This window comes from Diorhabda carinulata, chromosome 5 (genome assembly GCF_026250575.1).
Source record: "Diorhabda carinulata isolate Delta chromosome 5, icDioCari1.1, whole genome shotgun sequence".
Classification (NCBI taxonomy): domain Eukaryota; kingdom Metazoa; phylum Arthropoda; class Insecta; order Coleoptera; family Chrysomelidae; genus Diorhabda; species Diorhabda carinulata.
The window spans coordinates 7673853-7689337 of record NC_079464.1 but is presented as its reverse complement, the minus strand read 5'-3'; the positions used below and the strand labels follow the sequence as shown (position 1 = coordinate 7689337).

General features: G+C 32.1%; 1 protein-coding gene across 3 annotated transcripts in view; it reads right to left on the bottom strand.

Moving 5' to 3' along the window:
* The window catches only part of LOC130894477 (probable phospholipid-transporting ATPase IM), a 75953-nt gene that overhangs the window by 17051 nt on the left and 43417 nt on the right, over nt 1-15485 (bottom strand). For 2 of the 3 annotated variants that reach the window (XM_057801347.1, XM_057801346.1), the window contains exons 2-5: nt 13783-14268; nt 5717-5775; nt 3371-3583; nt 28-233 (exon numbers count right to left, since the gene is read on the bottom strand). In XM_057801347.1, the coding sequence (XP_057657330.1) occupies nt 28-233; nt 3371-3583; nt 5717-5775; nt 13783-13831 (527 nt within the window). In that variant the 5' untranslated portion in view covers nt 13832-14268. Of the gene's footprint in view, nt 1-27; nt 234-3370; nt 3584-5716; nt 5776-10424; nt 14269-15485 lie in introns of all 3 variants that reach the window. The other variant, XM_057801345.1, reaches the window with a different exon arrangement.

The window sequence follows — 15485 nt, the reverse complement described above, 5'->3', positions numbered from 1 at the left end:
TTTGAAATGTACTGTATGATAAATTACCCATCTAATTCGGACGTTTCAATGTAACATAAACCATTTGGTTCACTAGAAGTTAGAATAAGTACATCGGCTGCTATGAATTGATTATTGTCCATTCTTATAATGTCTCCAACTTGTACCGCCGACCATTTTTCTTTAACCAACTGACCTCTTCTAACCACTCTGGATTTTCTATTGTTGACGTGCGAGTCCGAAATATGGCGTTGCTAAAACAAAACAAACTTAGTTAACAACAATTTTAAAAAACAATAACAAACATGAAAATATGTAAAAACGACTTAATTACAATCTACAAATTAAGTCTTCAATAAAACGTCGCGTATATATTATTATAACACATTTTTAAACTCCGTCTTTTATATATTTCCTAAGGTTAAGGCTGTTGATAACCTTCCAGTAGATGTTTGGGCACTGTATTATATACTTGTACGCTTCTATATACAGTAGTCTCGACCTTTTTTTGTTCGTAGAAAGTTATTACGCACAGTTTATTTATTTCTCACGTCATATGTATGTTTGTCTTTATTTATTTTTAGGTCAACCCTTGCTTTTAATAAATTATTTTTCTCTTTAAATATGAGATTCATTTGTTCCGAGTCTCTTATCTCACCCACTTTTAGAAATGGAAGCTTCTTGTACAGAGCATCGCTAGAGGTACAGTAGTTGTTGGAGAATATAACCTTGATCGACTAGTTTTGCAATTTCTGTAGCCTATTTAGAAGGTCCACACTGGCACTGCCCCAGCATACTATTAAATAGTGAAGATGGAGCTCGACAAAGCTATTGTACAAAAAATATCTTGTTTTAGTATTTAGCTGGTGGTTACACCTTTTTATTAGTCCAATAAATGGAGCATGGAGATTTTTTCAATCACATTATCTACATGTCCATGCCACATTAATTTTTTAGATATAACTAGACCTAGGTATCCGTATTCCTGTACTTTTTGAGTATTAGGTTGTTCAGTTTAATAGATTGCCTGCCGTATACTCTGTTTTCTCAATATTCACACCAAGTTTATTATTACACAGCCAAACATAGTAGAGAATAAGATCATTATTAATGTTTTCTTCAATTTCAGTTTCACATCAGCAAACATGATATAATCAGACTTCAGCCGCAGATATTTTAAGCTATGTACATATAGAAGGTAATGTAGTGGCCACAGTACAGAACTTTGTGCTACACCTGTATTTACAGTTTTTGTGTCACTGGTTTCACCATTTACAACTGTATAGTGCTTTCTCCCAGTTGAGTATGTCTTGAAAAGGTTATAGCACACCTCTGTTAGCCCCATTTTATAAAGCTTTTGTAGTAGTAATAACTCAACATCAACAGTATCAAAAACCTTTTTCAATTCTACGAACACTATCACCACATATTGGGTTTTGTCTATTTTGTTTAATACATGTTGTAGTAAATCAACTGTCGCTGCTAAGGTACTGCTTTTTTTCTGAAATCTACATTGCCTTTTATCAAACATGAAATTTTTTTTTCGACAAAGTTCACAATCATAATTTTGATTATCTTCTCTATTATTTTGGTAAAAATACTTGGCAGTGATATGGGTCTATAGTTGCTTACATAATTATGGCCCCCTTTTTTGTATATTAGCACTATTTTTGCTGTTTTTAAGTCTTTGGGTATATTCCACTTGTGTTTATTAGATTTACTAATTTTGGCCCAACAGTGTCAAAAAATAGAATAATGTATTTTTTTACTATGTTGTCTGTACTTGGAGGTTTGTTGGTTCTAGTGTTAGTTTTTCCATAACTTCTTTTTCTTTGAAGTTATTACTAGCATTTTATCGTATCTGTGAAGACAGAGTTTGCCCTATGCTCACAAAATAGTTATTAAGCTCCTCAGAAATTTCAAAGTTATTCTTTGTCTCTCCTCCATCCTTTTTTTATTTTTGTAAGGTCGCTACTCTTTTTAGGAGTTCAGTTGCATAGTTCATTTAAGACCTTCCATGTTTTCTGAGGATCTCCTTCTACTTCTTGAAACTTTCATTCAGCGTACTGTCTTTGTAGAGTTTTTCGAAGATTATTTAGCGCATTTTTGTCTTAAAATCTGTTATGTATATATTTTCATCTCTTTTCATCCTAACATAAAGTTTGTCTTTCTCTTGTATTTTCTTTTGTGAACCAATAATTTTGGTTTCTTATTTTTAGTGTTTTGTTGTACATTTATTTTTTGTATCATTTATGATACTGACCAGTTCCCCAAAAGTCTATATGTTTCTTTTTGCAAATTCTTCTTCGGCAGAAGTTTTCCATAAGTCTGTATCTAAGTAGGTTTTCTTAATTTTTTTTTGGTGTTTGGAAATCGAATTTTCTTTACCTTAATAAAATTTTTTTATAGAAATGGGTACATACAAATTGTGTAAATCCATGAAGCATTTTGGTTTTCAGTTTTCTCCTGCAACAGTTTCTTGATTGGTTTATCATTTGTCATATTTAACAACCCAAAACACAAGTGACATAAATAATATGATACTTGATATGACAAATGACAAACTGTAAATTTAAAATATACAAAAAAAAGTCAAAAATTAATGCAAATGCTCTACATGAGTCTGAGGAGTGGATGGTTGATGTACATCGGCTGCAGTATTTGAGTACTGCAAGTATGGAGTTTGAATTTGAGGCTTAAATAATTTTTATGTCCTTAAATTTTCTTGATTTTAGGTCTCTTCTAATTTAAAATTAGTTTTTTTTTATTTTTAAATACAGACAAAAATTTGACGTTTCGACTACTCTCACTCTTTATCAAAATATAGAAACCATAAAATCTCACCTGCCTTTGGAATCAGAAGAGATCTAAAATCAAGACGATTTAGAAACATAAACATTCAAAGGGTCTAAGATATTGAGTAAATAATTTTTCGAGACTACCTATAAATAAAATAATTATTTTAATAACAATAACAGGCATGTTTTTGGTAACTTCTGTATACTTCAGACTAGATTAACATATTTGTTTGGATAAAATCAAGTTGGGTGTGTAGCGTTGTTAACCTTGAAAAAATGTATTATATCATCTCCTCAATAACAAATTTTCAATGACAATTTTATTGATGTAATTAACCGAGAATTATTCACACAATTTTGTTTTAGTAACATTAACCTTCATTCCAATTCACAGTGTTGAGATGTTTATTTCTTTTAAACTAATAACAGTTGGAAATTTGTTTATTTTTTCATTATCCTGGAATTGGTTTTTGAGAAATCGTAACATTTATATTAACATGTGGAATATGTTAAATTAGATTAAAAATGGATTTCTTACTATCCATTCCCGAAGAAGATTGTGGATCTGCAATTACTTGTTATGTGGTACTTACAATGTCATCGTAAGCATCTTTGACGGCAGTGAGACCGAGTACGCCGATAAGGGGCAATGCTGTGGTAACTGGAGTGAGACTGCTGATCGCTGGTATCAACTGTAACACGAGAAGGCACAAAAAATAGAAGTTCGCCAAGCGTTGAAACTGTTCGAATAAATTCAGCGGCAGGAACGTCAATAACGAATACTTCGAGGTTTTTATGTAGTTGCTCTGAAATATAACAATAGACATATTAATCAAATTTATTAAAAAGAATTAAACTTAATTTGAATGATCACTTATCAAATCCACAGTAACCGGCAACAAGGCTTTGGGTCTGAGAAATTTATAGAATACAACAGATCAGTTAGTTCGTGTTTTTAAGCATGACATAAGCTTATGAAGTAAATGAATTACTTCAAGATTTAATTCATTACTCCAACAGATGTACCCATTAATTTCTAACAGAAAAAACATTAACAGAAAAATAAAAAAAAACAAAACAATAACAGAAAAAAAATTGAATTAGAAGCGGTGATCTGTTCATAAAACAACCAAATACTCCAGTGAAAAAGGAGAAAGCAGAAAATTTGCAAGGAGAAATTGGGGTTGTAACCCAAAGATCCTACTATCGATGTATACGGCAATTGTGAGACCAATTATCACATATAGGGCAATGGTTTGGGGTACTAGAGCTAGTCTGAATACCACAAGGAACAATCTCTCGAAGGTACAAAGACTGGCTTGCATATTTGCAACTGGGGTCATGAAATCATGCTCAATAGCTGCACTAAAAGATATCGTTAATCTCCCCCACCTCTCCACATAGTTCTGGAAAGTGTGGCATAGAAAACATCTCTCAGAATTTTCAGAGATGGAACAACCAAGCAAAAACCTGGGACACGCCTCAGGATGAAATAACAAAAAAAGTTGAGAAAAAATTCACTATTTAATACTACACTGTGAAAGCAAGTGGGATCAAAATATCATACAAGAAATGGACAGAAATGCCATCAAATGGTAAACGAACGGCTCTAAAAAAGCATACAGAACTGGAATAGAAGTGTAAGGGCTCAAAGAACACTCTAATACCTGGACACCGCACCAAGCAGAGATTTATGCAATTGAAAAATGTGCCCAGTTCAATCTAGATAAAAAATAACGCAAATAAGAAATCATCACCCCTTCCCTATAGCCAAGTAGCCATGAGAGCTTTAAGCTCCAAATACTTCAAGATTTAATTCACCTACTCCAAGTGATGCACCCATTAACTTTGTACAGAATAAAATTAATCACAACCAATTTCTGTATATAAAATCTAACTACCTAAAAATGAAATTAGTCAGCGGTCATCTGTAGATAAAAACATCCAAATCCTCAAGCGCCAGTCACAATTACTAGGGTGTGTTATAAATTACGAGAGATATTATCATTAAGATTTTAGAAGTTATTGAATGCAAATTTTTTGCAAGGCCTTTTAATAAAGTGTTGATATAAAGACAAGAAATAACCTCAGTGAAATAGTAGATTTTTTCAAACAATATAGAAAAATTTACTATTTGGATGAGACAAGGGTAAATGGTGGACATAATGTTAAAAAAGTATAGGTTGACACAACCGTCACAAGCTGAAATATAACAAAGTCTAAATGAATAGGGAATAAGATACAATGATTCTAAAACTAAACCAAAGTTAATGCCAATTAGATTCAATATGTTTTCTATGAAGTGAGTTGGAGACACAATATCAACGTTTTATGACTACCACTACATGTTTGCAAGGTTAATTTTGGTCACAGTTAAAGATTTATGTGAGGCCAACAATGTGACAATAAAAATTTCAGACATAAAGCTCAGTGCAATGAAGTTGAACATTTAGCATAGCAGTGGATACTGTTACGGAGCCAGTCACTATTCATGTTGGAACTAATAATAATAACTTTCCCTTAAAGATTTTTTATTAGTCAAATGTCAAATATAGAGGTTATTATGAAATAAAACACCAATGCTTTCAACTACACTTGTTGTGCCACTGGAGTTTTATTGTGAATGTGTTGATGTACTAATAACGTATCTGATTAATTTCATTTGTAGTTTATTAGACTATAGTTGTATTTGTCTAGGTGACTCACCATAATGATGTAATAAAAAACGGTACATCCAGGAAGAGGATATAAAATGGCAATAAAGATGTTAAAATACTGTGAAACTATTCCAATGACTCTATTTTTCCTAGATAAAAAAGGTGAAAAAAACCAACAAATCTGATGGAAATAAGATTTAAATTTGATGTATCATTGTAACAGTATTCTGTACAGTGTATCCTGATATTGTTAACAATAAGAAAAGCAAAAAATATACTTACAGCATACCGGAATTGAGAGTTGAAAACTCTGTCATTTGCATGAATCTTTCTCTGATTATCTGAAAATGTGAATTCCATTATGAGAATATTATGAATGTAATTGGAATATATTCTATTCACAAATCATTAAAATGTGTCAATTACATATGTTGTATATATATGTTTGTAATTAACATAAGATATTTTTTCATATAATTGATTTTCAGTATTTAAAATTTGTTTATATTTGACATAAATTGGAGACACTTTCTAAGAACTTATAAATATTTCAAGATTTTTTTTATAACTTTTAAATATAAGCATCCAATTATTTTGTTTGTTTTATTCAGTTTCAAGTTAATTATGTTAACCAAATCCATGTACAGCAATTTTCTCGTGTTACTTAGAATCCATCAAAAATTTGCAATAAGCAAACATCATGCCTATAAAATTTATTGCATTCAGTGCTCTAAATAAGATCCTGAAATAAAATAACATGATCTCAAATTTATGTATCAAATTGTGAGTCAGTTGATTCAAATGATCTTTGGAAATATTTTTTGTAGCAGCTTTCACCAAATGAATCTTCTTTTTGGTTGCAATTGTTCATAAACAATTTTATTTCCTCTCCTTCTACATTAAGGCCGCTTGGCATAAATAAGTTTCTAGCAAGGTTAAAATATTGCATATGATGATGTTGGATGTTATGCAAAGGTCTTGTTCTTTTCTCTTCTGCTACTTACTTTCTACGGGATTCTTGACCAATTTCAGACAGAGTAAAAGGAAAAAAAATCAAAAGGAAGGTGAGATTTATCACATAAGATGAAAATATTAGTTATGTAAGTGCTCAAATCAATCAACTGATCTTGACTAATATGGTTAATGATTAATTGTTAAACCAAAAGGAAAATAGATTCTTCCTAGAATTTCAACTTGAAAGCAATAGAAATAATAACAAACTATAAATTTACTATTGCAAGATCTTATAGAAATCAATTAGCAGAGCTGTGCACGTTTGTCATCAAAATGTATTACATATTGCACAGCAGGCTGTCTTTCTCGATATCAAGCCACCCTCGGGTATCGTGTCAATGTAAATATATTTCTTCTTGATTGATTCTTAATTAAATTATTTATTGAATGAGAGAGTAATAAAACATACCTTTTAATCTGAAACTTAGTAGGATCATTTTAAACATTAATACCGAATAATCTAAATATTTCTTAAAATTTTCATAAATGTAACTAAGCTAATTCAATTTTTAGAGCTTTTATTGGTCTTTTATTACCATAAGCTATACAACTGAGGCAATGAAGACAAATTTTCGATCAACCCCAGTAAAGCATCATGTCCCATTTACTAGGAGAAGGAAGGCAAAAATAAGCACACCTATCCTTAATGGAATTAAGTTAATACTTTCCAATAAAGCAAAATATCTAGGTGTCAACCTGTATAAAACACTTACTTGGAACAATCCACTGCTATATGGACTTGTCGCAAGCTTGTTGGCAAAACATAGGGATTAAAGCCTAAAATGATAGTCTGGATATACTAAACAGTCATTAAACCCATGAACACATATGTAGCACTTATTTGGTGATCGAAAACTAAACAAACAACAGCTTAGAAAAGACTTAACAAAATTCAAGGATATTACAGGAGCAATGAAAACCTGCCCTTCCACACAGCCATAGAGGCGCTATTGAACTTGCCTCCTCTTCACCTCATAGTGAAAAAAAGAGACATTTAATTTAGGCGGATGCCCACAAGCAAATACTTACTTACAAGACTATAAAACTGAAGCCAGGATATTTGATAGGTCACCTAAGGATTCTAGAGCTAATAAAGCTATAAAGATGTGAAAAACCAATGGGCCAAATGCATAAGCATGATGGACAAAGATACCTCATTCAAAGTCATAATTAACAATCGCCCATCTTCAGCAAGCTCTAAATTTATCTGTCTGGTACACAGACGGACCAAAACGCAAACTCTCCATACCTCTAGGATCATTCATAATTCTTCAGGTAACGTTGCTAGCAATAAACAAATGTGCTCAGGGGTGTTTTGATAGAAACACTAAAAATACACATACATTCTCTCAAATAGCCAAGTGGCCTTGAGGGTCCTGAAACCTATCGAGTGCACGTCCAAACTAGTGTGGAAATGTAAACAAACTCTAAAAGCACTATCTAACAAAAACAAAGTAAACCTAAAGTGGTTTCTAGGGCTCCAGGGTACACCGGGAAATGAGGAAGCAGACAGCTTTTCCAGAAATGACATGAAACTGTAAGGCTTGGGTATGTTGAAGGAGTAGTAGTATCTAGGGAAGTGAGACAAAAGAACTCCAAAAAAAGATCGTCCTTTGGGAGGAGTCTATGTATTTTGGAAGCAGAACAATAAGATGTCTTCTAGGTATAGGTGACGAGTGGTTGTAAAGCCGGAACAAATCCCTACAACAATCTACAAGCTGTACAGAACAACAGTGTATTACATATATTCATTATATCTATATAAATTTTATTTAATACGAAAATACTCGAGGGATAACTTCAAACAATATTTTAATTATCTATTAAAAGAAGTGATACGCCAATGGATTATGAATGCTCCATAATTTTATTACTCTCTCATTAATAAAAACACACTTTATTTGCTTCAAATTAGAAGTTAATTATTATATTATTATATTAAAAGGAGTTTTATACATAAAATTTGGACTGTTTTATAAATCATCTATCAGTTCCTCTCTCGAATATATTTCTAGGTAAAGAACGTTCCAGAATATTTGCATAGTTCACAGAAAATATCACAGAATAAATTAGAATAATGTCCAATTCAACAACCTTTCTAGCTTCGTTACACAAATATGTAAAATAACAAGAACTTTATATGATTACTGTGAACTCTTTTTATTTAGGTATTTAACTGTCACCTGCATATTTTGATTATTTTACACTATTTAAAACTAGGTACCATGTTAAAAGTGCTGATATATGTGAGAACAACTCTTTTTTCAATATAATTTATTTATGTGAATTGTTACAATCTGCTGTTAGTTCCCATGGCCTCAATTTTTTCTTTTTCCTATTTCAAATACTTTTCAAATAATCCTCATATGAGAGAATAAATCAAACATTGTGAATGTACTTAATACTAATAATAAAAAGCGGTCAAATGACTTGACTTCAATCTATTTTGATTTGTATATTTAATATCATCTTAAATTTAATGTATTTGAAGTATTCTGAAGTAAAAATGTAGGAAATTTTAAAAGGAAATAGGAACTATTGGAAAATTATTTTGCTATCAACTAAAACAAATTTAATAATAATTGATAAATACATTATTCTCAACTAGTAACTTGATTTTAGATCTTAGATAGCAACTGCCACGATGTCTTCAAATATCTTCACTAATTCTTGGAAGACAAGAGATACAGCATCAGACTTTTCCTTAACTTTATACAGACCTTTGTCTAAATCTGACTCGATGATATCACAACAGAAACACAAAAAATTCTGTTCAACTCTTGTTAAAATTTTACAACATTACATTGGCTAATTTCAAGATATACTATCATCCAATTAGTGCAGGCAAACCTGAATGTATTTTTTCAAACACCTGTTTTGTACCTCATATTTATTGCATATTTCCTACCTGTCAAAAATTTATTGTGTGCTGAAGATGCAATAGATTATCATAATCCAGATATAGCCAACAATTGCAGATCAACCAATAGTGAATATATATGTGTCTATTAGAGTGGTTAATACACTATAACAAATCCAAATGTCTTTAAAATAACTTCATATACTGTAAAGAAAACCTGTTGCAACAATAAAATGTGATCCATTACCTATGCTACCATCTTGAAAAACCACATATCTGCCAAAATAAAATAAAAATTTGTATCAATCTAAAATGTGATCTATTGGGGCCAAAATTATGAAATCAAGGTTTTGTAAAGCCATCCACAAACTTCTCTGAAGCTATGAAGTACAACTATGGTGAAAACTGCAACCCCATCCAACATAAATATACTGGAGACAGAAATCTTGTAAACTATCGCCAATGCTTCTTGGTAAATACTAAATTGCAACATAGTCGAAATTTCTAGTCTGATATTTAAAAAAGAGTACACAAAAATATGAAATAACATTTAAAAAACAACTCATCAGCTTGGCTAGGGAAGAGATATTTTTCAGTTTGTTCAATAGTATAATTTGATTTGATACTAATGAAACAATACTATCCGTAAAAGTTGTCACTGATGTATGTCCATCAGGGGATATGACAGCAATGAAAATTACAATTACGAATTAGCCAAAAGCAATACATCTTTTGATTGATGGAGATTTTTATCTACTTAACTTGGAATATTCTAAATTGTACACCTAAAGCAACATAAAAGGAAGCTAAGCAACACAAAAGGGATAAGATAACAATAAAAACAAAGTGAAGGATATAAAATAGTTTTAGATATAAATTGGTAATGGTGAAACAATGGTTTGTAGAACAATATCAAAATCACAAAATTACTTGAGCTAAGCTGTGGCAAGTACCCATAATTCACTTGCTGTATTTATAGTTTTAGTTCATATATTGTTTTTATATAATAGTAAAGTTAAAATGTAAAGTGTATTGTATATGTTTTTGAAAAGGTTTTGTGGTCTGTGAGTCTATGAATATTCTTTAGCAGGCTTTTAATAAAGTTAGAAAACTCACCACAAGGTATATAGCCTTTCCGAAAGTCTTTGGAAGAATGCGGTGAATCAATTTTATCAGGAACACTGGTTTGATACCGTCTCTGGTCCCTCCATACAACAAGTTTGGTGAATACACTTAGAATCGATTCCCTAAGACTCAAGTGTCTTCGATCACTTCCTACCACACTACTTTTAGATTTACTTATATCATTGTCAGCATTTTCGAGGCCTAAAACTACAGCTTTTTGTTTCTGCTTGCACTTTTTTCTTGTATGTTTCGAATGCCTTTTAGAGGTTTGTTGGTCACTATCATCATATACTTCGAATACCTCAAGTTCATAATCCATTTTAATCTGCTTCGTATCATTTAAATCATCCAAAAAGGAGGAAAGAGAGCATTTATATTTCAATTTCTTAGTAATACTATTGGCATAATTATTGCCATTTTAGGAGGTATTTCCGAAAATCATTTGTATTAATATATAAACTTTACAAATAATTGTTACTTATAATAACTTTAATATAAATTACCACTTCACTACGGCATGATATTTGTTTAGGAATATTAATTCATACCACCACATATTCGATCATCATTTAATGAACAAATGTCAATTTTTGGTCGTTTTATTTTGTCATAAGTCAATGATAGTTTTATATCGGTAGTGAAGATATCTTTAAAGTTCCATTTTTTAAATTGCCTATGCCTTCTTTATCGACGTTATAATTAGGTCCTTCATAGATAGATGTCACTGCTGATACTATAAGACTGATTATTGTAAAGTCCCAGAACCGGATTAAGCTAATTTTCATTTTAAAAACGTGTAATGTAATCTAAAATTCGAAATATTTTTTGACTGTTACATTGATATTGATTGATTTATCTGTTAATATTATTTAATAATCTTGCAATAGTACATTATGTTACTAGGAGTAGAAGGCTATCATTATTTTGAGCCCAAATTCTTGCACTGCCGTGGCGTTGATATTCAATATTATAATTGCGAAAATAAGTTTATACGTGAAATACAAACGTTTTTCAATGAAATGTTACTTTTGTGGATCAAATTTATATCTTACAAATTTATTTCATGTATACTATCTACGAAGTCATTTGAAGATATATGATTTGTATGCATGTACATGTGCGACTGAAATATAACAGAAGAACGTTTTGGTATCTAATTGGCTATGGTGTGAAGGTTTAAAACAAACAAATAAGGATTATCCAAAATTCATGAATGGAATTCTACGTTTTAAACATTTTAATGTACTTTCATATATTTCAAATATATAATAGTCTTGAGGAAACAAACAAAACCAATTTTTATATTGTTTTCAAACACTCTGTATCTCAGAACAGAGCGATATTTAAGTTTCAGAGTTTTCGATATAGATCACATTAGCAAATTATAGTTTTGGGGAAGATTTGAATCTTACAAAAGTAAGTACGGTTCTGTTAAATGGATTTCTGTAAACTAGGAACATTTTATGTAACGTGCTAGATAGGTGGCGCTATTTTATTATAGATATATTTCATGGCGTGATAGAAGCAGTGCTGCTACATGATAGTGGCCGCCATGTTAAACCCAAGCAACGATACAAAATAAATTATTTTCGCATTTGGCGGCCTCTCTCATGTGTACACACTGTCTGTATCAAGCCACTGTAATAGACACGTGATTTTTTTTTGATGTAGTAATTTTAATAAATATACCATAGAGGTTAACCCAAATGGCTTTGATAAATGTTACGAGTTTTAAAATGTCCGAACACTGTCAGTTTAGTTTCATGGTCGCTATTGAATATTTAACCCCTTAAATCGACCTTCATCTTTGCGTACAAAAAATAATCAGACGAGGCCAGGTCGGGAATATTTGGTGAGTGTTCAATCTCTGTGAAGCAAAATTCGTGTGAAATAGACTTGGAAAGCGAGGACGTTTTTCGTCCCAAAACATTGTATCCATCACTTTTTTGGTGTTATTAGTTACCTCTGATCATAGTAAAAGATCACAATTTTATCACAATTGATCGGCTCACACTTTTTTGGTCCTCGCGGCAAAGCTTTAAAAATTGCTCAGAAAATTTTACTCTTTTGCACTGCGCTGAGAATTCAAGGCACCAACCTTGCACTAATTTTTGTTATACTCTAAATGCTCATGTAGGATCCTCAGAACATTTATTTTGGAAATGCCGGTCTGTGCCGTAATTTCTTTTCATTTCCACTAATTTAATATTTTCTGGAGTAGTCACCGTTATAGGAGCTCCATACTCGCGATATCTTTTAAGTCTCGTCTCCAGTGACACAATTTTCAATCGGTGAAAATAGTGGAATCAAGCTATTCAGTCAAAAATTTGAGAAATATTTCAAAGCAACTTGACTGTGTGGTTATGCGATCTCTACTATACAAAAATGGTTCGAAGCAGCAAGTTGAAACGTTGTTGAGACTTGTTGCGTGTATAAAGATTTTTGCGAACACACTATATTTACTATATAAGGCCAAGAACTCATGGAACTCACTACGTACCCATATTAAGGTAATAAGGATATACGAAGGTTGCTACTTAAGTTTTGAGATATGGCAACACTGATGTGAATATGTCAAGTATGACATTGACATCATCAAGTTTGACATTTTTAATGGTAAACGTACTCGGAACGTGTAGTCATACGAGTATTATTTGAGTTGTTTACGAATAATTGAAATATTTATCTTGGTCATAAGATGGAATTAAATAACGAACATTTTCGTGTGATGGTTTTCTATGAGTTTCGAAGTGAATTAAACCAATAGTAGTGTGCTGTCATAGATGACGAATTATTTTCCGCGAGTTCTCACACATCAGTTCAAACAAAAACGTTTTTGAACAGTCAAAACATCGAATTGATGCCTCATCCGCCATATAGTCCTTGTTTGGCACCCAATGATTTCTTCTTAGTCCCACATATCAAAATTGAATTCCGAGATCAACGTTTTTCTACATCTGAAGAAGAGGTTGATGCGTTCAAATCACGTGTTTTGGAGGTATCTCATTCAGAATGGAAGAAATGCTTCGACAATGTAAAAATGAATTGATCTTCATGAAGATTATTTTCAAAAACAATAAAACCATATCCAATTATAAGTATTTGTTTCTATTTATCTCAAAACTTAAATAGTAACCCTGGTCACACCTAGTGCAGTCTAGGTGAAATTAGACAATTTGTACAAACTGAACAACAATCAAAGCAGCTTCTGAATCTTTCCATGAAGATCTCAAACTCGCTGGTTGTTGTAAATTGTTTAACTTAATATGCAAAAAAACTCGAACTTTGTTACGGAATTAATCGGTGATAAAGTTTTGAATAAGTACCAGAGAGAAAAATTGAAACTTACCTAAAGCATGCGTTCTACTTCTACTTCTAAATGATGACCTGCCGACCATTTTTAGGAATAAGGATTAGGCAAAGTCAAGCGCAGGTACAACGAGAACGACAGATTCAAATGCAAACATATAAGGGCACTTAATAATATTATAATAACTTCTACAATTAATTATGAAAAATAAGGCCACTTTTAATATTCTTACAACTAGTAATATATATAAATATATCGTAAAAAAATTAAAAAAATACGTTTTATATAAATATTGCAGAGGTAGAAAAAATTATGGGCCTAAATCGTATTCGATAAAATTTTTCGGTTATTTAAACTATTTATTTGGTAAGGAGGATGGGTGATTGAAAAAATTGGTCGGTAATTGGCGCGGTCGTCGAGGTGATGATGAAGATGGCGGTCGGCGACGGCGATGTCGGGCAAAAGGGGAATACAGTAGGCGAGCATGGATGCCTGCCGAACCAGATATTCCGGCCATGAACCACACTATAAAAAATAAAAACCATTTTGAAAAATCGATAAGAAATAATTGTTTTTAGTATAAACTACTGTTAAGTACAATTCTTTATCACTTTAGACTAATTAATACTTTTATACAAGTAAACTTGGCAATCGTGCCCAGCCATACGAATTAATGAAATAAGAAAAGGTATTATATAGAACAAATTTATTGAAATGTCTCAATTTTCATAACTAAACTTGACAATTTTTAAAAATCTTGCGTCAATATTCTATGTCCCATAAAAAACCCTTATTTTGCCGCTGTTTTTCCTCTATTTTTGCCGCTACACTTGTTGCATTTCTCTGAAAAGTTTATACAATCTTCACGTAAATTAGATTAGATGAGCTAGGGCGTAAGGATTTGAATCTACCTTGCCAACACTTTGTCCTATGAACTATTGTGTACTTCGGGCTGTAACCCGTTCAAATAGCAACGATTTTGCAAATTGAGCTATCTGTCTGGGGGCAATACTGGCCTCAAAAAACTTGAATGTAAGTACAGTAGTTTTTGTTTATGGATTGCCTCACACTCACAAAGAAGGCGTTCGCCGGTTTCCTTTGGTTCGTTACAGAAGCGACAAGAGCTGTCAGGAGTTTCTCCGATGTTCTTCAGATGGTAGTTCACCAGACAGTGTCTATTAAGGATACCAATAACTCTCCTTAGTTCATCTTTGTACAATAGGATAGAAATCTTTTAGATTGTTGCAGACCTGGGGTCTTATTCCGAGTCAATTGCTTGTAGGGCAGCTTTGCTATCTGATAGGATAAATATTTTTGCATTGCGGTAATTAAACGTTAAATGAGACGGTACGTGCGATCACAGAATGCTTCAAACTCACATCGTAGAAAAAAAGGTACCAAATATGTCATACACGGAAAAGATCAAGCCCCTTGGACTTGGGTTTCCAAAAAACCTTCCTATTTTTCACATCATGTATTCCGCATTTACCTAAACTTAAAAAAGACATTATGGGTGCCTTGAGAACGAGATATCCTCTATGTAAAACTACAGCAACCAGAAGAGAGTTCGTCGCCGCCGATGATCTCCTTTGTCACTGTGGGGGCGTATAAGTTCCTTGGTGGTGTCCACCTGCATCTTGCAAATCAGAAGATCTGTATCTAGGAAACGATAGGGCTCTCCTAGCCGCTCAATACTGAATCTTTAAATGAATAGTTTGCTCTGGACAAGGTAACTAAGTAGT